This window comes from Lutjanus erythropterus, chromosome 18, assembly GCF_056507025.1.
Source record: "Lutjanus erythropterus isolate fLutEry1 chromosome 18, fLutEry1.hap2, whole genome shotgun sequence".
NCBI classification, from domain to species: Eukaryota; Metazoa; Chordata; class Actinopteri; order Lutjaniformes; family Lutjanidae; genus Lutjanus; species Lutjanus erythropterus.
The window spans coordinates 5177058-5203566 of record NC_139334.1 but is presented as its reverse complement, the minus strand read 5'-3'; the positions used below and the strand labels follow the sequence as shown (position 1 = coordinate 5203566).

The 26509-nt window shown below is 39.0% G+C and overlaps 1 protein-coding gene across 1 annotated transcript in view; it reads right to left on the bottom strand.

The window, feature by feature from the left end:
- Positions 1-654: 654 nt before the first annotated feature.
- sntg2 (syntrophin, gamma 2) overlaps positions 655-26509 on the bottom strand; it is an 89800-nt gene continuing 63945 nt past the window's right edge. The window contains exons 13-17 of the mRNA XM_084742954.1: positions 26073-26144; positions 25594-25803; positions 3816-3908; positions 2456-2566; positions 655-1794 (exon numbers count right to left, since the gene is read on the bottom strand). Coding sequence (XP_084599080.1) covers positions 1663-1794; positions 2456-2566; positions 3816-3908; positions 25594-25803; positions 26073-26144 — 618 coding nt within the window. The 3' untranslated portion in view covers positions 655-1662. The remainder of the gene's footprint in view (positions 1795-2455; positions 2567-3815; positions 3909-25593; positions 25804-26072; positions 26145-26509) is intronic.

The window sequence follows — 26509 nt, the reverse complement described above, 5'->3', positions numbered from 1 at the left end:
GTATTTCACTGCAGCTCAGCTCATTTTGCACCAAATAACACATAATGATTGGGACAGGCTCATCCAGTAAAATCAGACAAGTTCTAGTGAACATAAGTCCTCTGTAAGAGAACGTCAACTTCTATTTTGTGCTCAGCAGCCCAAAAGCTGCAGAGATAGAGCTAAGCTGGAGATGAGCAGTTCCACTTTCAAAGTAGACGCACAAACCCACAGGGAGCTCCGACACGTCTCGCATGATAGGCAGTTGTGCTTTATGAGCAATTTATTGAAAACACAGCAAAGATGCATTTTCACACTGAAACCTTTACATGAAGCAACTGAAGATATACAGTATTTTAAACTTGAATTGAAGGGGTGTGCATACGACTGCTGAACTGTCGTAATCATGTTATAACAGATGTTGTGAACATGGAGGAGTCTTTATGAATGTTTATAACTGTTGCTAATTATGTAATTTTTAATGCAAAGTTTACATTGTTTGAGATGTTTGTGTTATGACAGCTTGACATTATCAAATGTAAAGAAACTTTTTAGCTTCATGTTTTGACATAATACTGTCATTATACGTGTGTCATGAATGTTTTCCTTGACCTCAAGACCTCCTTGGGCAAAATGGTACACAGTGATACAAATGACATTTATGACAGTCATAAACATTCATAAAGGCTTCATGTTCTTGACAGAACTCATAACATGGTTATGACAGTGTAATAACTTATACACACTTCTTCACATAAACTGTTACCCAATACTTTGAAGTTGAAGTGTCACATTTCAGTTTCAGATTTAAAAATCAGGACTTTCGTCAAAGGATACAAAGGATCAAGATGATAACACAAACATCATCAATCATTAATTTAATCTGAGCCAATAAAGTAGCCATGCAGGAAATGCTGCCTTTTTTTTTTGAAGATGATTAAGTTTAATTTTAGTTGGGGTCATATCAAAGAGGAGTTGATTCAATTCAGTGGTTATTTGGAGGCTTATTAAACTGAATTATACTGCAAGATGTTTGTGTCTCACTTCAGACATGACCCAAAAAAAGCCTAAATAAACCAGAGGAACAGTGGACAGAGAAAGCTTACCTTTTCATTACATTTCACCTGTGAATGTTAAAGAAAATCCCTGCCAAAGGTCTGTGGCAAATGTGAATTCCCCTGTGACAGTAAGCCAGCATCAGATCCGTTTAGTCAATTAAAATGTACTTACTTACCAGATGTAAGTAGAACATCATAAGTCTCCATAGATACAGTATCGGCGGAGATTTTCTGCTAAACACAGTGGCAGTTGCTATATTTGGCGAGTTGTGTCATGTTGTCAAATGTATGGCAGCTACACACCATATGGTAGCGTGGGTGCTGCCTTTCAAAATGACAGTAGACAAATAACCTCCCATCAGAATCAGTGTCCATTATGTAATGAGAGAAAAAAATATAAAAGAAAGAACTGTGAATCTGTGTTTTTTCTACTTCTCAAAAATTATATAACATATTCCTTCCGACATTAATTCATACATTTTCTACCTCTACAGTCTGTTACAAATAGTTCTGTTTCAGTAGTTCATACAAAAATAGCAAGAACAAGATATACATATCAATCGGCTCTGTGCATAAAATACTGCTGATTTGACACAGGTGCACATGACGATGAGGACGTGTCTTCTTAACTGTTCATGTATGTGTTTCCAGGGAAGCTTGGACTGCACATAAACAGAGGGTCCATGGAGGCCACTTTGGCAGCAATAAAAGAATGTATACAGTGGAGGACGGCTGTCAGGTTAGCAAACTCTAGCTCCTGGAAAACACAAGTCAAAGACAGAAAGAGAAATTCATCAGTACATAGTGTTCAAATAAAATGTTCACATATAAAGGGTATTTCTAGTGCTTTCAAACTTATGCCCTTTTTTAAAACATATATTAAGGTCTAAATGCCTGCAATGGCTGTAATGTAATCCTTTGGGGCAAATGCACTGGTGTTAAAAACAACATAACATAAAATGTTGAAACACTAGGGATGTACAGTATAATGGAGAATATGGATACGGCACTGCTGCTCAGGCTTGCTTGCCATTTTGCCAAGTGGCCACTCACAGAATTACAGTGAAAATAACCCACAATTATAAAAGAGACACTGTAGAATAACAAGCTGCTGTGGCGATCTACTGAACCGATTCCAAAGTTTTTTTTGTACCTAGTAATTTTTGTCATTTAGATCCCAAAATGTGTGAAAAACATAGGACCCAGGTTTAAAAATATCCAAATTACCCTTCAAGGTATCTTGAAAAACTTTCTACAGGAGTCACCACTTGGGAGGGAAAATTTCTCACTTGACATTTAGTTAATTTGGCTGTAAGCTCATTGGCATCACCGAGTAATAACTGGTGCAAAATAACCCAACTAAAATTCTACGTCACTATGTACCGTTGATTTTGATGTAAAAATAAATCATTCATTACCTTCATCTCTATCTGCTTGCTTTCAGCATTCTTGAAAAGGAGTTTTACCCTGGTTTTCCCGTCATCAGAGGAGCCTTTAAGTTGAGAGAACTTATATCGCCACAGTATGGTCTACAAGGGAAGGGATTATAAAACACAGCAGTGCAGGGATTTCAATAATGAGCACAACATTTAAATACCATGTCTGACTACAGAGGGACCACATGATCAAGACCTTACATTTTAACACACACTAGTACTTTGAGGAAGTGTATAATTTAAAAGAACATTAGTACTTTTGAAATCAGTGCTGTAATACTCTCGTGGTGATTCATTGAGCAACGTATCCCCTCAAAAAGCAAGGCTGCCAAAATAAGCTCAAAATGTACTTTTAATAACAATAGCATCACATTCTCTGAGATACAGTAATTCAACACTTTATTCTGGAAAGTCAGTCAAAATTAATGACAGTGAGAGGCTATCTTTATATTGTTCTTGTGGCTATTTCAGTTATTTAAAATATATCTTTAAATACAAGGCAAGCAAAAATTAATATGTACAATTCCATAGTGTATTAAATGGATAGTCCAGATTATTTGGAGTGGGGTTGTATGAGGTACTATTGAATAGTTAGTGTATGTAAGTATAGTAAACCAGGGTCGGCACACCCCCACTTTGGTAAAGCAGCAATAGAACCAGTCACCATCAATTTAAGTGTATGCTATATTTAGAATATTTTCACTGTTTTAGCTTGTCATCAGACCTTTTCTAACAGGAAACAACCATCACATAGGCCAAATATCACTCTCTCCAAACCAACCAAACTCCATTAGCAAAATCGGCAATTCTATCTTGCAGATCACTGGAGTTGCTGATCTACCGCTAGCTTGACTTGTTAGATTGTTTGAGTCATTGTGTGATTTTGGGGTTTTAAAAGATTAGTTTGATTCGCCGAAATCACACAATAACATAAACTAACTAAGCTGCACACCAGCAACTCCCATTTTCTGCAAGGTAAAATTACTGTTTTTGTCAGTGTAGTCTGGTTGAGCGATGAAGAGCAATATTTGGCTTACATAATGGCCGTCTCACAGCATGGGTGAACATATATGTTCTTTTTTGAGGTGGCTAAAATACATTCAGCTGCTCACCTTGTCCACAGCTTGCTTAGCTTCCTGCACCGGTACTCCTGCTACTTCTAAAAACTGAGGGTGTGCTGACTGACATCTACTGTACCTCATGCAACCCCACTTCAAATAATCCGAACTAACCCTTTATTACATTAAATAAATGTGTCAAACTGCAGTCCCAGGGGCTAGTAATGGAAGAACAGCACAGAACGAGGATGTCGGCAACAATTGTGAACTCGGTAATACTTCACCTTTGAAGTGCCTTCTGAGCAGGTGAAGCCTGATCCAAAATCTATGGTGAAGCACAGTACATTCCCCTGGCTGCTGCACATGTAGCTTTTGGACTGTTGAGAAGGACAAGTGATATCCATTAACATTCCTATTTCCATATTTCTCTAATCACATATAGTTCAAACAGTACTGTGGTACATTTCTCTGTATGAAAAACCGAAGAACATATTACACGTTATTCGTAAGTATGGCTGTTCAGTATATAAATAAATCATAACTTATTTATTATCCCCTATTTGTGTCAGTTAATGCATTCTGCTTTTACTGGGGGATGAATAAATGATTCATTTAATATTCCTCATACATTTCAGTTTACTTTACTGAAAATAGGGTTTTCTCCCTCCAACACTGTGTCTTGTTATAGCAGGCAAAGCAAAGGTGTAACTAACATTATTAAGAATGGCTCCATTCTGTTTAGTTGTGTTAGTAAGCCGCGAGGCAGCGTTCAAAGTTACAGAGCAAAGAGACTGGCACATCCAAGTGGAATGGAGCCATTATTAATGTTATTAGTTATACCTGAGTTTGACAAGTCAGTATAACTGCTGTAAGAGAGGTCTGTCATGAAGTTAGATTTCAGGCACTAATCAAACCGTGAACACTCAGAGCTGAAGTGTTTAATTTAATTGAGGTATAAAGTCACAGCTGCATTTTAAACGGCAACATTTCTCTGCGAAAACTAACTTTAATGGAATCCACTTTGGTGAACCTTGACAGGCAAATTTGCACCGCTGACCCTGTGCTGCCAGGTTTTCAATTTTGCTCAGAGTGAGATTCAGTATCGTGAAGTGCATTTTATGAGACGGACTTCTGTGCTGTTACCTATCGGATGGGTCGGGGTCATCGCTCCTCAACCACCAGGGCTTTAGTTTAAAAAGTTCGGCAGCCAAATTCACAATTTTTAAAACACATATATGGAAAGCCAAATCAATGATAATGGTCAGTGATGAATCAGTTTGGTTGATCACCCGACTGAACAATATATGGCATCATATATCTGTCAGGGCGTCCTCCCCACAGAAAATTGTTAATTTCCGAGACTGTTTTCCTGCATTCTAGTTAATTAATGGAGTAATTTAGCAGTATGCACAGGCATAGTAACTTAAAATACTTTTATTAGGAAGAGCAAGAAAGTTTCAGAGTGACAGTGACACAGAGCATCCTCGTAACCATAGAAACTGTTGCTGCGCCGTTGGGTCTGTCCATGCAGCATTAATTTGTTTTTATCTGCACGAGAGAATGGACATGTGGTGTGATAGGGTGTGAAAAGTGTGAATTGCCAGAGTCTCAGTTAGTGTGTGACATTTGGAAGCTCTGGTTGAAATTCAGAGTTTTATTTCTAAACACATTATACATGTTATAAATAATTGCTGGAAATGTGTAAAGATTGGGAACTACTTAGTACTGACTTGTGGAGTTAGACAGTTAAACGATGTTTTACCATTTCTGTGCACAGGATTTATTTGGGCGGGCCTAAAAATCATGGTTTGATGATGCACAATAACATTAGGTTATATAAACTGGAGCACATTTGTATTTAGCTCAAGCAGTGCAAGTGATGAGAAGAATGGTTGTTTCGTTCACCCGCCACAGCTTAACCAATACATGCATGTTAGCGTTGGTCACAAGACCTTTTATTTGGGTTGCCAAATAAATAAAAAAAAAATTATGGAAGAAATTCTGCAAATTTAACATTTATATCTGTGGTTCACTTTTAATAAATGAGGAAAAAAAGTCTAAATTCTTTGATTTCAGCTTCTTAAATGTGAATATTTCTTTGATTTGTGTACAAAACAAGACATTTGAGGATGTCATCTTGGACTTTGATCAACATTTTATGACATTTTATGGACAAAACAACAAATCAATAGCCATTGATTGATCACTAGTTCAAAAATAGGTCCAAACATGTGAAAACAGGTGGAGCACACAGATGTATGTCCATGCGCTCCACCTGTTTTCACAACCAACTAATTGATTAGTGGAAAAATGATCGCCAGATTAATCACCAGCTGAAAAGTAGGTCCAAACATGCGAGAACAGGTGGAGCGCATGGACGTGCGCATTTTGATTTGGGTCACGATGGTTTGTCATTTTTAAAAAGTGGGTTCCCAGAAAAAAAAAAAAAGGTTTAGGAAACACTGTTCTAGTGTAACCAGACCTTAATACAGACATTCTGGGGAGAGAAGTTACAAAGAAAGCAACTCCTCAAGATCTTTGACATCCATCACTGATCAAACATGTCTAATCTAAACGACAAAAACAGGCTGCGCGTCGTCACTAACTGGCTGAGTATCACTGTTTTGCACCACTGGGCCAAGTCAAATTGTTGTCGTGCGTGTGAAATGCCACAAAAATGAGGAATCTTTTACATCATTTGACTGTTTTTGGAACTATGACGAGTCAAATTCCTTGCATGCTTAAACATAATTGGCCAATAAAGTTAATGATGATCTTTTGTCCTCATGTTCTCAGATATTTTGGCACCAATGAAGCAGGAAGTTCGAGGCAAGTTACAGGATTTCTCAGTATTAATGTGTACTGCTACAGGATTTGGAACTAAAATGCAGATGTAGAGCATGTTACCTAACCACATTACACACGATTCTGAATATGTGAACCCCATTTAGTAGAAAGCAACCAGCATAATCTACTGAACATCCATTGTTTCATCCTGCTCTCAGTGGTAGAACAAGTAGTTCTATGTATGAAACATTATTGTGTTATGAATCCTCGTAAAGACAGGATGCCGCTGTTGCTTTTATTTCATTTTCTGTTCATAATTCTTTATTTATAGCCCTACTCACAACATTACTTACATATACACTGTACACGTGAGAGCTGCTTGTTTAAGTGCCTGTCTGACATGTTAGGCTTTGAAGATCTGATAACAAGAGCAAATCTGATTTTTTTTTGTCCTGCTTGAGCTGTTAGCAAAAGCAGCATCCTGTGCAGCTTCCTGATAATGTCAAGACACATGACAGAAGAAATCCATTTCTGAAACCATAAATCTTTAACATTCATTTTGCTGCTGCAACACAAACAAGCGTGTGCCTCACGATTCTTTTCACAGGTCTTTTGCAAGCACTGAAGTGTAAGCTCTCTACTCTCCATGGAGCAATACCCCTCTAAAGGCTTTTTCGTGCCACATGACTTAATTTTCGTGTTACGTCGTCCACTCAATTGAAATCCCATGGAATGTATTCTGATTTTCTATTTGTGTTATTCCTTTTATTTCCTCCTCACTCGAGAACACAGCGGGGACGTGGTGATTTCAATTATAGAGTGCAGTGTGCAGTGAATATGGCATGGGACTGTACAACCCTTTCACTGAAAGTCTTTTCTGCTCACAGGCCTCAGCCCCCCTTGTCTTTAGCGATGTCGAGAATTCAGCTGTGACGGGGATAAAAAAAAAAAAAAAGAAAGAAAAGAAACAGTGGCAGGCCAGCACCCGCTAAGTTCTTCCTGTCACCACATGTAAGACTGTGTTGTGACATGGCGAGCAGTGACTTACACTTCACTAATTGGAAGGGATTTTTCTGTGAGAATTAGCAACATGAAATATTTTTTAAGAAAATCTCCTTAGCTGTATCTGACAGTTGTAAGGGCATGTGTGGGGGAATAATATAACAAGTGTCACAAGAAGACAAAACATATTTTTTTCCTCACTAGTGTGTGCAGTGTTGCATCTGACTTTTCATATTTTGGAGCACGAGTGAGAGGACATATAGTAAACAAACATTAAAGATTAAAACAAAGTTTAAATTAACATTTGTTCAAATTAGAGTTAAGCCAAACTAGCTTTAAAATCCAGGTTTATTGATGTAAACTGACATTAAAGGAAATTAATAAAAAATAAATTTGTGTTATATGCGTGAGTGCTGTTGGGACCTAGCAAGTATAAAGAGAGGGTAAATGATTAACTTTTGGCCGGTTAGCTTAAGCTACCTGGTTTGGAGCTAGCTGAAAAATTTATAAAAATGTTACACTGTTTGCTAGCTAACTAAAAAGTAAAAAAAAATATGCTACATGGTTTGTTACATTGTGTAATAAAATAAAATAAAATAAACATCGTCACTGCCACACTGCTCATGTGGGCTGCGTGCCTGCATATCCTGTTTACATGGGCACAGAAATAAAAACCAACAGGTTTGCTCAAGCGGCCACCATAACCCCGCCGTAATGTTAGTAAAATGCTTGCTAACTAACCACCTAATCTACATCAATCATTAGCTAGCTAGTCAGTCAGAATTCTGCTAACATTAGCTAACTGACAATGTGACCCTGTAGACCCTTTTCCACCAAATTAGCTCCGGTTCTTAAACTGGTTCCATTAAAGATTTTTGGAACCTCGGTGCTATCTAGCGAACAAGCTGCATTTCCACCAGTAATCAAGGATGCTGGTGGAAAAGGCCTGTATATCTCTTTTTTTTTTACAATAAAAAGGGGAAAGTTGACCAAGGTGCCGGGTTTGCTCAACTGTTACAGGAACACAAAGCAAAAAGGGGCAGGACTTAGGAAGCGTCAATTGGAAATTATTTTTCTGTGGGAATTAGCAACATAAATGTTTTCTTTTTAAACCTTCCTTAGCTATGTCTGACAGAAGGAGGGCATGTGTAGGGAAATAATAAATCATGTGTCAGAAACAAAAACACCTTTTCCCTCACAAGTGCGTGTAGTGTTGTACTGCATCTGTGTGAGAGTGAGGAGATAAAAGGTAAGGAGACAGTTAGTGTAGGAATCTCGAATGTACGAGAGCTGCATCTTTTGAAATTGACCACAAATCCACTACAAAGAAGCTGCTACATACATATTGATAGAAACACCAGCGCCAAGCGTGTGAATACAGCTCAGAATATAAAGAGCAGCTCAACACTGAGCTAAAAAGCACCCTTTCACTGAACTCCTCTGGTTTGAATCTCCCCGTCTGTCGCACCTCTGACCACGCCCAGCAACACCGCGGTGTGCCATGTCGCACCTGTAACCGCATCCGCCACTGTTGTCAAGCTGCTCAGACCACACCCCGCGTACAACCGCTGGACGTCTGCCAAAGACATTCTGCTGGTGTTAAGCTGCTCTTAAAAGTTGAGATGGCTTATTGTTGCCCATAAATAAAGCTCACATTGTTTAGAACTAAAAATAGGCTGGGTTGGTGTGAACTGTCTGCTCTATCAAACGCTCGCCGTGTGAAAGTGATCACACAGCATTAAATGACCTTATTATAATCTACGATGTCTGGAATAAAAAAAATCAGGGGTGGGACCGACAGGCACGGGCAGTGTAGTGCATGAACATGATAAAAGAGTAGAACGCGCTCATGTTTTTTGGTGAAAGATGAACTCAACGCATTTGTTTGCAGCTAATGAACATGAAATTCCCCACGAGAGCCGTCTGGACTCCAGCAGAATTCAAGAACGTTGCTGCAGTTCAGTGAGAATCTCACTTAAAGGAGAATTTTCCTTCTTAACCCAAACAAACAGCTCTATCGCAGAATCAGAGAAAAACGGACAATTACAAATGGTCAACTGCAAAAAACACAATTTCCTCTTTAATATAATATCAAATATGTGGAATTTGTAGCTTTTCAGTCCTAGTTTGATTCAACATATCTATAAAAACAACAGGAAACAACTGAAACAACAAAGTTCAGGAGATTTTTCTTTTTCTTTTTGTATTTTAATACACTAGAGATGATTTTAAAATGACAGGCATTCCTGGGTGCTGTAGAGAACTGCAGAATGGGCACATGCACTTCTTTTTTTTTCACTTTCTCCATAATTTGGTACATTGTTTAAGTGGTAAAACATACACTCAAGTTGTTTTTTCTTGGCTTTTAAAAGTAATTGCTGTCTTTGGTATTATAACAGTATTCAGTAATTCATTTAGTGTGGGAAGTGGGCTGCAGCAATGATTAAGGGCGGCATGGGTAGGAGGACGTTTTATTTAAAAAGACCAGTTCTGAGTAGCTTATTGTTTTAAAATGGAACAAGTAAAAAATGCACGAGTTAATCTTTTGGGAGTGTAAACTTGCCCAAATGCCCACATTATGTCATTAGAAATCAAGTAAACATGTTAAGTTGAAGTACTTGTTTCTCTGTTTAACATCACTCCAGTCACGGTGGCCACATTTAATGCTTATTAAATTAAGAGTTCAAATTAATGCCGAATGTTCGCTGAATTGGTAAGTGTCTGTTTAGGTGTCGTAGGAAATCTTTAATTAGCTTGCAGAAGGAGTACGTGTGTATAATGGTTAAATTGAGCAATATTTTAATGGAGTATGGCAGACACTTAGTACATAGTGTACTTTCAAAGCAGTGGGTTCTGTTTTCAAGATAACAGATTTAACTTTATATTGACAGACACTGCAAGTTATAAACAGCTTATCAATTTACAATGGAGGACTCGTCCTTGCTTCTTATTGACAATTCATGATGTTGTGTTTGTTTTGCGCTCCTACTCTTGTGTTTCTGCAGCCTGCATGAACTTCCCTGAGTCTGAGGGAGGAGAGAGCAGGGGGAGAGACAGCTCTCTTCAACCATAGATCATATATTAAATAGGATCTCAACCTATTTAATATACAGTCAATGGCTCCAACTCGCAATTTGGACTGCAGTGCTTAGTTTTGCAAGTTCAATTGCTACTGTACATACTGCTCCTTGAATTTTAATCTGGGTGAACTGAAATTTTAGATAGTTCTTGTGAAGTCTGAACTTGGACAACACTTGGAATGGGTAAAGGCTGATTAAAGTCTAAGTTTAAAGCCTCTGCAGAACTCTGTTCTGTTCACCTGACAGCATAGTTCAATATTCGCCCTCCTTTTAGCGTTTTTTTGGTGTCCTCTGATTCCTGAGCAAAATATGTGGCTCTAAAGCAGCTAGATAAGGGCTCAGCAACCTGCAGCTCTGCAGCAGCAAGCGTCTCTTTTGCCCCTCTTTAGTGGCTCCCTGCGGTTTTGTCAAAGAATTATATGGAAATCAATTAACATTTTCATTTTCATTGTCTAATGTAATTCTTACATCTTCAGTTATAAAAACTTTGTAACCTATACACAGAATTTAAAAAAGGATGAATATGTTGTGAACTAAATTGTGCACCAGCCTTTTACTCTAATTTTTGCCAGTGGATAGTCTAGGTTAACTGGATGCAAAGTCAAAAAACAAAGTCTCAGAGGAAGACAGAGAATTTGCGGCTCTAGACAGATTTTTCTCTTTTGTTGGCCAGGGATGGCTCTTTTGAGAGTACAGGTTGTTGACCCCTGAGCTAAATGCTCCACTGTATTCACCAGCTTGTCGCTCATCTTTCTTTCTGCGGTTTGTGTGCAGGGCATTTAGCGAAGACCGAGTTTTTGCTGTCAAAAACGCAGTATGAGAACAGCGAGAGTGAACTAAAACAGGGTTGTAAAACTATGAAAGAGTGCAGAAAAACTAGCTCTAGGCTCAGAGTGACTACAGAGTCGGGTGATGATTCTGTTAGTTTGTCGCTCCAAGAAACCTCTTTCACATTACACAGTCATTTCATCAAATGTTGATTGTAGCCAGTTTAGTGTTTTGTTAACACAAGCATATTTTCTGTCTAATGAATACTGGAAAAAAATACAAATTAATTGAGGTCAGAGCGTCCTAATTATTTTAAAGAAAAGGATGAGAGATCTAAGCCAGATTTTAAAAGTAAACAATGAAGCCAAAAGGAAAACAACAACAAAAACAAAACTCAATAACAAATAAAAATAACAAAAACAACTCAATTACTTTGAGTAGCCGAACTTCTGTTTATCACTGTTGTCTGCAGTTGCTTTTACCAGACTAACAGAGGATATTACAGGACAGTCTGGCATGTGTTTTTACCAACTGAGCCACTAGAAGACACCTAGAAGTGAAATATGACAAAACTTGACCACTTGTTGTGAGCTAAAAGACCCCATCAATGCCGTTATGGGTTTCACCATCTCCAAAAATAAGGTATAAAGAGAAAAATGAGAGGGAAAAATGCAGGCTGGGTAATTCTGTCAGTTACTCCCTACTTCTACCCCATCAGCAACGTTTATGTAACGCTCACATCCAGTCAATTTAAAGGTTATCTTAAGCTGGACTCTGCTGCGTGCTCCTCAGAAGCCACAGGAGGCTGGCCTAATTGGCTGGAGAACATAGAATCACAAGCAAATTGAAATCCTTCATCAGATTCATGTTTCCCAAAGGATGGTGTCCCATATTTGCATCATTAAAGACTGAAAAAAAAAAATGCTTCATTATCATATTTCATACCGTTTGCTTTTATGCTCGTAGGGAGGAAACTGGGCATTTAAACCTGACTTGGTAAGAAGTGCAGAGTCACTTGGATGAGAACAGAACAGTCATTAAACACGACTTCTGTTCTAGGTGTTGGTTAGAGCTGTGTACCAAACTTTTAAGGGTACCAACCAAATTATGTAAGTGCTACAGAGTTCCATTTCAAATTTCGCTACATGAGAGTGTATCTGGAAGAGCCATCTCTTCAATACCAGTAGTGATACCAGTAGCTGTCCTGGGAGCAGCTGAAACTGTGCAAACTTTTTTCAACCAGGTAACTGGACTGAAAATAGAAAATTATGCAATATCTGTACAGTATTGGACTACATATAAAAATACAAATAACCGTCAAAACCTTTCCAATACTTGATAGTATTATTAGTAAATATCCAAGTTCAGTACCCAGCCCTGGTCTCAAGTGTGGCTAAACCTTTCAGATCACCACGCAGATAACACTCGCTGCAGTGAACGTAATGTGAAACACAAAGCTGGTGAAGAGCGTACTGTCTTCGATAGCCTGAAAGCCCCTACAGCAGCCGCAGCTGAAGTTAGCAAGCCTGCAACCAGTCCGAAGTTGAACCCTCCATGAACAATGACACCTTAAGTCTGGCATCAACAAGTTCACCGACATCTAAAGATGAATAATTAGCTTGTTGGATAAATTGAGATTACTGGGCTGCACTTGAAATGTATTACAAACACACTATTTAGTAAGCTAAACCAGTATGTGAGATTTATTACAACCCCATTCCAAAAAATGTAGGATTCTGTGTGAAACTGGTGTGAAACGATTTGCAAATCATTTGTGACTAATACTCAGTTGGATACAGTACAAAGACAAGATGTTTAATCTTTTGATAAACTGATACTGATAACTGCTAAACTTTTTTGCCTGAACCATTTTTCAAAAAAAGTTGTCACGAATGAAAAAATGTTCCTGTTTGGAACATTCAAAAGGTTGAATGATAACAGGTGACAGTATGATGATTGGGTATAATAATATCTTAGAACAAGAGAAATCCTCAAGTCCTAAACAATATTGTCTCTCCTAGCACTCCTAATTCACCAATCTTCTCCAACAGTGACTGAAATAACTTTTTCAGTTATTTCACTGTCAAGGTTGCAACATCGGGGCAAACATCTCATCCTCGACCAGTCCTCTCATTAATGGTTTCTCAAATCCATCCATCTTAAACTCATTCTGTCCTGTGTCCATAGATGATATTGCAGCCTTGCTAGGACACATTAAACCCTCCTCAAGCACTTTAGATATCCTACCAACCTCTCTGTTTTTAAAAGTTTTTATCTCCATTGCCTCTTTCATGGAGAATATTCTTAGTCCCTTTCTTTTATCAGGATGTGGTGCAAGTTATTTTAAGCAGGCTATTGTCCAGCCTTTGTTGAAGAAACCAAACCTGGATCCTTCTCTGTCTGAGAATTACAGGCCGATATCAAAACTCCCATTCCTTTCTAAAGTCTTAAAAAAGATTGTTGAAAAAAAAACTAGAACCACACAGGGTGTTTGATGAATTCAAGTCGAATTTCCGGAAATTGCTTTCTTCTGAAACAGCCCTCCTCAGAGTGTCCGATGATATTTTAATGGCTGCAGACGCTGGATATTGTTCAGTTCTGGTTTTACTAGATCTTGCAGCATTTGATACTGTTGATCGCCAAATTTTGATCCACAGGCTAAACCACCTGGTGGGCATTTTGGGACAGTATTAGAGTGGTTATCTTCCTGCCCATCAGATTGGGCCTTTCGGTCTCTGTCGGTGAATTTGTGCTGGACTCTGCTGCTTTGCCATGTGGTCCCACCCAGAGATTGTTTTCCCATTCTTTCCATTCACATGCCTCTTGGAGAAATGATCAACTATTTCAACGGCATCTCTAATCATTTATATGCTGATGACATCCAGCTGTATTTTTCATTTAAATGTGACGAGCTTCTTAAACTGTCTGCATTGAAAAACTGTTTAAATGCTGTTAGGAACTGGGTGATAAATAATTTGCTGCAGTTAAATGCAGATAAAACTAAAGTTTTGATTACCGCCCCTGAAAGCATCCAACCAACAAAAAGTAACAATGACATAACAGGAAGTCTTTCTCCGAGACACACACAACAGTGTTGAATTCCTGGTGACAGACTGGTTTGGGAGGGCAGAGGTAAAGGAAGGATTTCATTTTGTGCTGCTTCATGCTATGAATAGTTGACATTGTTGAAATTGGGAAGTTGGGTCTTATTTTTTACCAAGATACCATATAAAATTCCAGGTACTGGTACAAATATGAATGGCACCTAACCCTGTGTTGGCCAATTATAAATCATTCAAATACACCCGAAAAGTCAGATTTTGTCACATAAGACATCAATCTGATTGACTAATTTAAACTGCACTAAAGTTTGACAGTAATTAGACATCAGATCTCATTGTTTGAGATGTGTGTCAGTCTGGTAACTTCGGCTGGATTTCAAACTGTCCTTAATGTCACTTGCAGCTTGACAGCTGACACTGATGCCACATCCACAATGGATTCAGTCCCATTTCCTGGCTAAGAGCTAACTGTGGGACTGCAGCATCAAACACTCCTGCATATTATCATCCCCCTTTGAAGCTAATGTGTGGTGCACCAGAGGAGTCCTACACTGGGACTTCATATTGTTGCAGCGAAAGACAAAGAGGGTAACGTGTCCATCCTCCATCTATCCTGCAGCTTGTTTTTGCGTCTGTGTGGGAAAAACACACCACCAGTTAACAGATGAGGCCTTATATTACCTAAACACACAAACCCAATCAGTTCTCTTGGACTATCTTACTGATTTCCTTCCTCAGGAGGCGATCCTTCATACAGGATTCTTATCTTGGTGAGTGCTGAAATCTGTGCTCCTGTGCCTCTTTATCATCCCACTGTACTGGTTCCATCGATCATGTAGCACAAGGTGCACAGAGACAAAACGTGAACAATCTAATTAATGCTCAGCTTCTTAAGGATCCACTGCCAAGTTTACAATCTAATCCTAACACGGCACTTCTGAATATAATATCTTTCACCAACAAATCACCCGTCTCTAGCATTTTCATTCATTATGATAATAAATGAGTCTGCATTATTTTATGGAAACTTGGCTACTGTTTGACAATCTGAAAGCTATCTCACCACCCAACTCCAAGTTTGCACAAGCAAATGAAAAAAGAAGAATAAGTTATCACCATTCATAAAGGCTGCTATATGAATTACCATACAGTATTTTTTCATTGTTCTCTGCATCTGCTAAGTCCTTCTCTGCCTGTAAAGCTTTCTGTTCTCGCCTGGCACATATTACAATGATAACGGACAGATTTACTTCTCAAAAATCTTAGTAATTATGAAAACAGTGGGTCCTTGATTTCAGACAGACGTAGACAAATGCAGACTAGCTAATTAAGCTAACATTAGCTTCATAACTTGGTTGAAATGGCCCTCACCAGTCAAGTTTTTCAGCTATCAAAACAAAAACCTGTAAAAGGAGTCTGGAATATGCAAACGGTGGCTGCACACAGGGCTAAGGCTGCACGATTAATCACAAAAAAATCATTTCTAAATCATTTCCAAAATCATTTCTAAATGATTATGATTCACCTGTACCTACAGATCCAGGTTATACGGTGCACCGCCATTCTATTTTTTTTATGTTCAACAGCGTTTCAGTTAATTAGCACAGAGCAGATTCAGCAGGCAGGAAGTCAGACACAGAAAAAAAACACAGAGAATCCCATCAGTTTTCAAAATAAAAGACCCCATGCAGACTTGAGATCATAAAAACAGTCAAAACAGAAACTATGTAACTATGTAGTCTACTTATCCATGATAGAAACACTAAAAGCAAGGAAAGAGGACCAAATCAACACAACCTGACCAAGTAAACATAACTCAGGTGGGTAAACGCTCGACTGCTGAAACACTTCTGAAACTCTACTGGTGGGATAAGCAGCCATGTGGAGAACAGATCAACACCGTGGCGCAGGCATGCCGTGCCCAGAGGAATAAACCGGCTACAGACCACGGAACAGAAAACTCCAGAAACACGATCATCCTCTTTGAATCATCACCACTTAGAAATTCACTATTATATCCATTAAAGACACACATCATCATCTCCACTCACTTCTATATCATTGAACTTTTACTGCTAAACAGTGCTGAGTCGATAACTGACAGCGACAATCAGCACAGTAGGCTGCATCGTTTCATTATATCCAAGTACCTTTGAATTCTAAGATACAATTGACAGAAAAACATTGAGAATACTGAAAGATATATCGAAGGCCTTCTGTGATTCGGTTGTAATCTCTTCAAACATTAACTGCATATAAAGTTATTAACAAAGCATTGTGAAAGTGGCTCACTCATGCAGTCAGACGTCAGGGCTCTAAAAAAGCCGGTCTGTCTTCCCTCTGTGCTCGGTTTGTTAGCAGTTCATTTCTTCCATGCACAGTTGCTTAGGGAAATTACAGTGTGCAGTGCTTGAATAGTGCAGTGCCCACAGAGCCTTTGCAAGAGGGAAATACAATGTGCTCCGATTTTCTAACTGCGGATGCTAAGTCAACACACGAATTAAATATTTTGTTTGGTGATTCTCCTTGTTACAATGACAGCGTGCTGCCGTAGCATGTTGGTGGTCACAGGTGGAGTATTTTCAGTCAAGTTTGTTTTCACTCATTCCAATCAGGCACATGTAAAAGTCTAGACAGCAAAAGCAGACTTATTAATTAAATATTGATACTGTTGACTTTGAGTAAAGTCAACAGTAATAGTTATGCACTGGGAAATGATTTGTTCCTCATACATGCTGAAGGCATGAGGCAAATACATTTATTCCCATTATTATAATTTTTTGACTCATTACAGCACATTTAGAGCGTCTTCTATGGACATTACACTGGGTCTTCTTTAGCCCCATTTCAGCCTGTCTCATCCAATGTATTGTTTTCCCCTCTGAAAAGCACAGGGAATCGGCTTTATGTGCTGCTCAGAGATGGGGATATTACCCCGGCATAGATCTGAGAAACCACCCATTTTGTCCTCATCCATGGAGCCTTTTGAACCATTTTGAAATACTTACGATAAAGCACAAATCTCACCATTATATGGCTCAGTCAGCTACAGACAAAACACACACACAAGCACATAATCCTACAAAGCAGCTAACTAGGATTCTGTGGACTAGACTGAAATATAAACAATCACAATATTCATTTTCCAACCTGGCATTCTTGCTGTCTGGAGTTTCCAGCCAGGCTTAACTTTTTTTTTCTCAAGTTCCCATAAGAGAGTAGATTTATGTACACAACACAACACAATCCACCATTCTCTATTTCAGTATCACTGTCAATACCAGAAGATCCACCTCCTGCCAATGCTATCTTTGCTACCCTCTGTGACCGATGGAGGGAAAAGACCCACTGCAACTATGGTTGATGACACAATCATCTCTCCATCCATCTATCTATCCATCCGTCCATCCATCACTTCACACTACTCTGCCGACTGACAGTAGGTGGCAGTAACATACAAAGAAGCAATGCACCAAGAGGCAGGAAAGACAGCTGCTAAGAGAATTGTTAACGAGAAAACCTTGATATAATAATGCGCGGTTGAAAATCTCTCAGAAAACAAAAAAAAAAAAAAGACTTTATAAAAGTTTCATGAGAAAAGCATTCAACATGTTTGTTAGACCTTGAGAAGACATAGTGTGTTTTGGCAAGAAATATTGACTGTAAACAAAACTTTTGCTTGTTTACAGGTAAATTAAAAAGAAAGCGTTTCAATGTTGAACAAATGCACATCTGCTTAACTTCCCCACTCGCAATACAGATTCTCCAGTACTTCAAAGTAGTGCATTAGACGGAGCTAAAGGTCTTCCTAGATCTTCCTTATACTGTACTGTACTAACCAGGGAAACTTGCACTTTTTGGTGGAATTTGTATTATGGATGGTGCCACACTTGGGCAGTAATTTTCATACCTTCACACCTCCTTGACATTTTACCAGGGTAGCATGCTAGCTAGTTCTTTAAAAAAAAAACATTATGAGTGCTCCTGAGTGGACAAAGTTGCATCTGTTAATTGTTACTACAAACAACTATCTTACTACTGATGTTCACTAGCTATTGCATACTAGTATGAAATGGCAACAAAGCATTTTTGTGCCAAAATTGCACAGGAAAAAGTCACAATATGTCTATGCCTATATTGTAAGAATTAAAAATTTCTCGCTCTACTACACTGCAGATAGTGCTTCCTCAGCGTACATGGAGCTTATCGTCATAGCAACGCTGTTACCACAGTTGGGAAACAACACACACTCAGGAGTCAGAGTCTTGAAAAGCCGCTTTATACAGTGACAAACTCAAACCTACACTGTACATTTACTGCCAGAGTCACAGTTTCACTGCTCACATTTTTGTCCACTCAGCGCACATTCACTGACACTCTTTGCAACCACAGACAATATAATAATTAGGCTGTCACTCACCCTTTACTTCTCTGAAAAATCAGTGCTCTGCAATGTTTGCTAGCGTACCTTTGTCATCGAGACGAAACCCAAAATAAACGAAAACAGGAGCAGCAGCGTTTTTCGTTAACTTTATCACCCCGTCTCAAAGTTTCTCCATATCAGATTAATAGAAGAGACAAGCATCTATATTTTTGACAATATTGAAAATCAGAATTTCCCAGTACCCTGGTCTACCATAACACTTTTATCCTGCCCAAGCCTTGATGGCACCCATCAATAAAAAATGCATTATGGGAAGAAGGTGGTTCAATCAAACTGGCATGAAACTGCAGAATTTCAACACTATGTTCAACAAAACTACTCAAGGAAACTCATTGACTAAGATCAGTCGGATAATTTGACCACAGTTAACGGCAAAAAAAAGGTTTTCCACACTTTAAACCGAACAACAAAGGCAACTCTAGTTTTAGAGATATAAGCAATTTCAACCACATACTTTTAGTTTCTCTCATGGACTAATAAAAATGTCATACTGTATTTAAAACATACAGGTCCTACAGTCTACATTTAGCTCTAGGATTAGCGTGTGCAGAATTAAGTGGAGAACTTAATGAGTCCAGTAGAATTATGACTCTAAACTCTCAGTGACCACATGAACCCTCCAAATATAAAGGGATTAACATGGTTCTTAAGACTTTAAGATTGATGGTTTTTGCTAGAGAGCCTCGTGCCAGATTCAACCATGCTACTTGCTGGTATAATGCTCACATATACCAAAGGACAGCTGGTGAAATAGGAAGCCATTTAATTATGGTTCCCATGTTGACCCGGAAAGGATTTCAGCCTGCCTGTGATTCAAATATCTTCTGACAGGTGTTCTGCTTTGTAATATTTATAAATGTCCCTACTTAAGGGTCCCGGGCACCAAAGCCCTCAGGCTTCATAGCATTTTTAGCCTTTATCTTTGGTTGGCCGCACTTGAGGGGTGAAGGGGTGGGAAAATGGGGTAAAATTATAAAAGGCACTGCTGGCCATTTCATGAAGAGTCTGAGCTGACAGGTGGCATACTTTCTCAATTCCTGAATACAATGTGTGATCATGGCTATGTGGAAGCTTTAAAAGCTCAAAGAAAGAATGATGATACTACAGACATGGTTATAATTCCCCAAAATGATTGCAGTTGTGCTTATTTACAGTCAGTGACTCTTATTTCAAGCATATCGTTTCACAACTATCATTTAACTGATAAAGACAGTGGTTCTCGGTGCTGCTGAAGGTCAGATCACACACAGGCGTATGTTGAGTTGTCCACTATTCAGACTTGGAGTTTTGTTGCAAATACTTTGCCCTTCAGTGAAATCTGAGAATTCTGTTCTACCACAATACTGTTACAAATGATTCACTACTGAATTTAATGTGACACAAACACAGTGTGGTTGCTTTCTTCAGCTTCTTCTTGGGGAAAAAATGAATAGCTGACCTTGTTACATATGTTCTATTTGCTCTGTGTATGAATGTCTTTATAACAGTTTCATTGACATGTTTTTTTCTATAATGCTGCATTTGCTATAACGTTTTCTGGTTCAGTGGAGGGTGAAGTTCATAACATCTGTGACAGAGGAGTCTAGATGGACCACAGGGTCTCTACTTGAATACATGTGTGTATGTGTATGTATGTATGTATGTATGTATGTATGTATGTATGTATGTATATACACACATATATATATATATATACATACATACATATCAATTGAATAAGGTATCAAGGTAATTTATTATCACTATGCAATACAGGGTTGTGCAATGAAATAAGAGTTGTAGCACCTTGATGCTACAAACATACAGATAACGAATTAAACATTCAGAAAAAATTATGAAATATACAGTTATATACATATACACATGTGCACTCAGGAGATAATTCTTTGGTGCATTTGTGTCAGATTGAATATAAACAGTAGCAATAAGATGGTGATGATAATATAGTCGACACCATTGGACATTGCGTGGACAGTGATGGTGCTTCAGGCTCAAACACAGTCAATGGACAGAGTCCTCTTCCCCTAGTCGTCCTGTCAGCCCCAGACTGGTCAAGTGCAAGAGCTTGATCCAGGATGTTGTCCCATTTCTTTATTTTCTTCATTTTTCTGGACAGGGCCGTACAAGGTCCTCAATGCATCAGCAGGACCAGTACCTACTCCTTTGTGCAAGGAGGAACAGGATGAGCACTGCCAGAGCCCTACAGAATGACCTCCAGCAGGCCACTGGTGTGAATGTCTCTGACCAAACAATCAGAAACAGACTTCATGAGGGTGGCCTGAGGGCCTGACATCCTCTAGTGGGTCCTGTGCTCACTGCCCGGCACCGTGGAGCTCGATTGGCATTTGCCATAGAACACCAGAATTGGCAGTCCCGCCACTGGCGCCCTGTGCTTTTCACAGATGAGAGCAGGTTCACCCTGAGCACGTGACAGATGTGAAAGGGTCTGGAGAAGCCATGGAGAACATTATGCTGCCTGTAACATCATTCAGCATGACCAGTTTGGTGGTGGGTCAGTGATGGTCTGGGGAGGCATGTCCATGGAGGGACACACAGACCTCTACAGGCTAGACAACGGGACCCTGACTGCCATTAGGTATCAGGATGAAATCCTTTGACCCATTATCAGACCCTAAGCTGGTGCAGTGGGTCCTGGGTTCCTCCTGGTGCACGACAATGCTCGGCCTCATGTGGCGCGAGTATGCAGGCAGTTCCTGGAGGATGAAGGAATTGATACCATTCACTGGCCCCCACACTCGCCTGACCTAAATCCAATAGAAAACCTCTGGGACATTATGTTTCGGTCCATCCGACGCCGCCAGGTTACGCCTCAGACTGTCCAGGAGCTCAGTGATGCCCTGGCCCAGATCTGGGAGGAGATACCCCAGGACACCATACATAATCTCATTAGGAGCATGCCCCGACGTTGTCAGGCATGCATACGAGCACGCGGGGGCCATACAAACTACTGAGTACCATTTTGAGTTGCTGCAATGAAATTTAAGCAAAACAGACTATCCTGCCGCATCATTTTTTCACTTTGATTTTCAGGGTGTCTTTGAATTCAGCCCTCTGTAGGTTGATAATTTTCATTTCCATCAAACAATGTGGCATCCTTCTGTTCCTAACACCTTACCCAGTCCAGCATGTTTTTTCCCCATTGAGATCTGATGTGTTTTCAAAGTGTTCCTTTAATTTTTTTGAGCAGTGTATATATGTAGAGGTTGGGCTGATGGATGATGCCATAATCCATTACAATGGCTGACAGTCACTGACTAATGAGCCCTCTACTATCATTGTGATTTAGACATAGTGTATATAAATGACAAACAATGTATGTAGGCAACATATATTTGTAGACAAATATAAACAATATATATACATTTTCTATCATATCTGTGGGAACATTTGTTGCACTCTGACAGCGTTTGGGAGGTCCCTGTATTCCTTGTAAATAATGGAGCTGGCTCTTGTTGACTTGTCATTAAAAAATAAAATGAGTGGCATAATTATGTGGCAAAAAATTCTTTTGTTTGTATAATTTGACCGTGGTGACACACTGCTGATTAAATAACACAAACTGACTGTGTCAACTGGCGTCACTTTTACACTACTAGCCATCTAAATTGCCTGCGATGATTGTAATTGTAATGACTGATAATTCAAAGACTTCTAAAATACATCTCATTTTATGGCTGTAGCTTTAGTATTGTCAGACAAAACACAGAGGGCCAATACATTATATTCTTCAACAATTCAATACGATCCTCTAATGTCCTTGATCCTATTATCCTTTATTTTACTGGCTGCCTGTTTTCTACTGTGTACAAGTGGAAAAATCTAACAAACACACTTCCATGCTTGCATTAATGAAAGGAACATATTTATATATATGAATTAACCATAAAAAAAGCTTTAGCAGATATTTCCTGCTCAAGTAATGCAATCGATTGCATTACTGTGATTTAATTTTTAATACCTCAGGCTATGAACGTAGCTGGATTCCCTGCTGTGCATTAAAAATACTGTACCTCCTACATTAATAATGTCTTATAAGTCATAATGGAGACTATTTTCTACTCGTTACTATTGCTAGGAGGTATTTCCCAACTGTACCCACAGAACTAGTAGGTACTGAAAGTAGCATCAGAGTGTTTGAGCAATCTGACTCACGCCGATAAAAATAGCAAATAATGACACATTGCACACAGGTATCAAGCAATCACAGGTTGAATGAAAGCTTATTGAATTTCAGTGAACAGTGTTGCATCCAGCTGGCTCTGTATGGGAATACTGGTCAGTAAATGGAAGCGCTGTGAATGAAATTTTAAACACAACGGAACATGAAGATGAACAAACCTAAAAACACAAGCTCTGGACTCCTCATTTGTCTCCTCGGTTTTTTTTCCAGTCGTTGTTCATGTTGGAGCCTCTTGACAGACACGAGACGGCTGCTTCTGAGAATTGCTTAACAATGCACTCTCCACAAGAGCCGATCGCCTTCACACTTTAAACATATTTGCTTAAGAGGCAATTTAATGGCTCATTGATGTGAGGACTAATTCTTTAGGTTACTTGAGCTAAATGCACTTAAAGTAACAAAAACATTTATGGAAAACAGAGCGCTGCCTAGCTTTCAATTTTAAATTCAATTAATTTCTTAATAAGAAAAATTTAAAACAGCACAGAACCTATAATGTGTCATCAGAAAAGACTTTTCATCACGTGCAATCACTTCTCACCGATGAAGCATTAAATTGGAAGGGACAGCATTGATTAAAAAAATGAAAAATAAAAAAATTACACTTATGTACTGTGGGTTAACTACAGTGTAAGCAACACTGTCATTCATAAGAAATGTTGCCTTCAACACAAACTAACAGTTACACTGGAAATGGCTAGTTAGCTATATATTTTTAAGATATGCTACATAAGTTACCTTTGGAAAACTCCCTACCATTTAATGTTCCATCATATTAACGGAGTTTTATGTTTATCATTCAGCAACATATTATAGATCTCATCAAGGACCTCCACAATAGATGCGCATCAGATAAATGACCTTCAATTTTTGTCATAAGGGATTCCCTTTGTGTAATTTATGGAACTTTTATAGATCCCTATGTAATGATAAATAAATCCTTTTACTAGGGCTGCAACCAGCGATAATTTTCATAGTCGATTTGAGATTCCCACGGTGTAGGATGACGTCCTCAAATGTCCCATCTTGTCCACGACCCAAAGATTATTCAGTTTAATGTCAAAAAGGAGTAAAGACACTGAAAAATATTCACATTTAAGAAGATAGAATCTTTTTGACTTTTTCCTCAAAAACTTACTCAACCCAGTTAATGAATTATCAAAAATAATTGGTGATTAATTTAATAATTGAAGAATAATCGACTGATCATTGCAATTCTAACTTGTACCTTTTATTTTTAAATTTGAAGACAATAAAAATTTTATAGTCAATCAAACCACCACTATAAATTACAATAAATCAAAAGGACAGACCCCATTTCTTCCCTTGTTGTTCCAACTTTAAGAAAATTTGATAAAACTTCAAATATTCAATTCCACCTTTTGCCCACGACCCCCTAAATCCAACTAAAGGACCCCTGTTGGTCTGTGGACCCCAGTCTGAAAAGCAGGACTGTAGTAGACTTTTACTGCTCTCCATAAATGTGTGCTTTCTGATAGATTTATTAATTTTATTGTGACATCACAGGTTCATGGGTCACGTGAGGTGGCCGTGTCATGCAGACAACAGAAGTAGTCAAGCTGTAGAACAAGGCTGAGCCAGGAGCAGCTTTTACAAATAATTGTTCTGGAATTACAATTTCTCTGAATGCAGAAAAAGAAACACTCCTGGCCTGATCAAGAAACCAACAGTCAGCGTCTCTGGTTTAATGTCAAAAGATCAGTCTTTCTCTCTGTGCCACACGCCCAGAACAGAAATGCCCTGGCAGACAGGCCATCCATCTAAAAACACATTATTTGCAACACAAATATGATTCTGCTGCTATATCAGCCGATCCATCACGTTTTAGTGTTCGGCCCTCATCTATGATCGCAGTAGCCACTGTGGATCTGAGTGAAGCTGCTTTAAATAATAAGTGCAGCTCGCACTGGGCATTTTTTTAGCCAGCATCACACACTCGCAGACAAATCTCTAAACATCTGAACACAGCAAACTACAGCCAGAAATAAGTATTTTGCTGTTGAAATGTCATTAAAAACAACACAACTTCTGCACTATATCCATACGTAGGGTGGCGACAAGAAAGCCCTCAAGAAAAAAAATGTATCTAGTTTTAAAATATTATTGAAAAAGCATCTTTAGAAAAAAAAGAAAATCTTTGCTTTGGTCTTTTTCATTATTGTACTTCTGAGTATTAGTAAACTACAGTTTTAGAGCTTGCTTCTGTCTTCTTCTGTTGTACCAAATGTTGTCTGCACATCATGTAGATGGATATGTCAGTCTAATTTTTAATGTCTGTAGCTGCTTTGTGTTGTCATGTTAATTTAACAGACTTATGCAGCATTAGATACAATAAAAGAGACACTTCCAGTACAACTAAATGCAATTCAATACAATGTAAGTTAAAAAAAAAACACCTTATAATGTTCTGTTTTGAGAGAAAAGATTTTGTGTTTTGCAGAATGCATAGCAGCAGATACCACTAGAGCTGATGCTGCTACTTATCTTGCTTCTGGCTCTAAATACTAAACTTAAAGCACACAAAGTGGAGCCGGGGTCTTAATTTCAGCAAACATCAAATGCTTCATGTCAGCCTTTGAGGTTGAGAAAAGGTGTTGTGAAAGGCTCTCCTTTAATCTGAGTAGTGTTCAGAAAAAAAAAGGCAACAACATCCACAACAGGGACAGGAGGGCTGCGCCCCGTGATGGAACTACTCACTCGTATTCGCTGCACTTCCAAGAAGACAGCTCTTTGGAAGGACTTCTCCCAGATAGCCAGGTCAGTGGCCAGCTCTACCCTGAAGGTGTGGCTCTGGCCGTGGCCGACCAGAATACTGAAGCACAGAGACTCATTGTCTTGCTGCTCAGGCGAATGCTCGAGCCCCAAGTAGAGCCTCGCCTGGAGCCAGCAGTCCTCTGCCATCCACAGCTGGAAGACAAAATTTAAGTTATTACATGTAAGGGAAAAGGTTTTGCTGTCTCTTCATTTTTTAGTTCAGTGGGTGGACTGAAGAGAACATTTCTTAATTCTCAGGTTAAACGAAAAGTTAGAGCGTGTACATTTCCTGGCGTGTGTGCGTGTTAATGTATGCTCTCTGAAACACTATTCCACCTGCTAAAGATGAGAAAAACAACCATCCATACTGAGATGAAAACTGCAGTGATCAAATTTTGAACAGCACGCTGCTCTTAACGTACCTTGTGGACCTTGAAAAGAACCTCATAGAGGTTATATGTTGTTTCAGCGTGTCCCCAGTCGGCAGCACTGATCTGAGAAATAAACATCAAGGAATGTGAGATGGAGAGACAGCACATCAAAACAGGCTGTTTTGCACTTGTTAGCAGCACCTCCTTATCCAAACACTATATGCAAATGAAAGCTAGGCAGGTAGCTTAGCTGTGTGAGCGCCTGGATGACTGCCAGCGTCAGTGATCAAAACGGATTTATCCTGTTGAACTCCAGAAAATTTACATCAAGGAAGTAACACTCGCATTATCCACAAAGACGAGGGTATCCCAGTGGTGTAAGAAGCACTGACGTGTACAGACTCATGGAAATATTGTAGTAACCCAACAACCAGGGCATCCACATCACATACGCTTTACTATACACAGCAGTGAGAAAAGGATTCAGA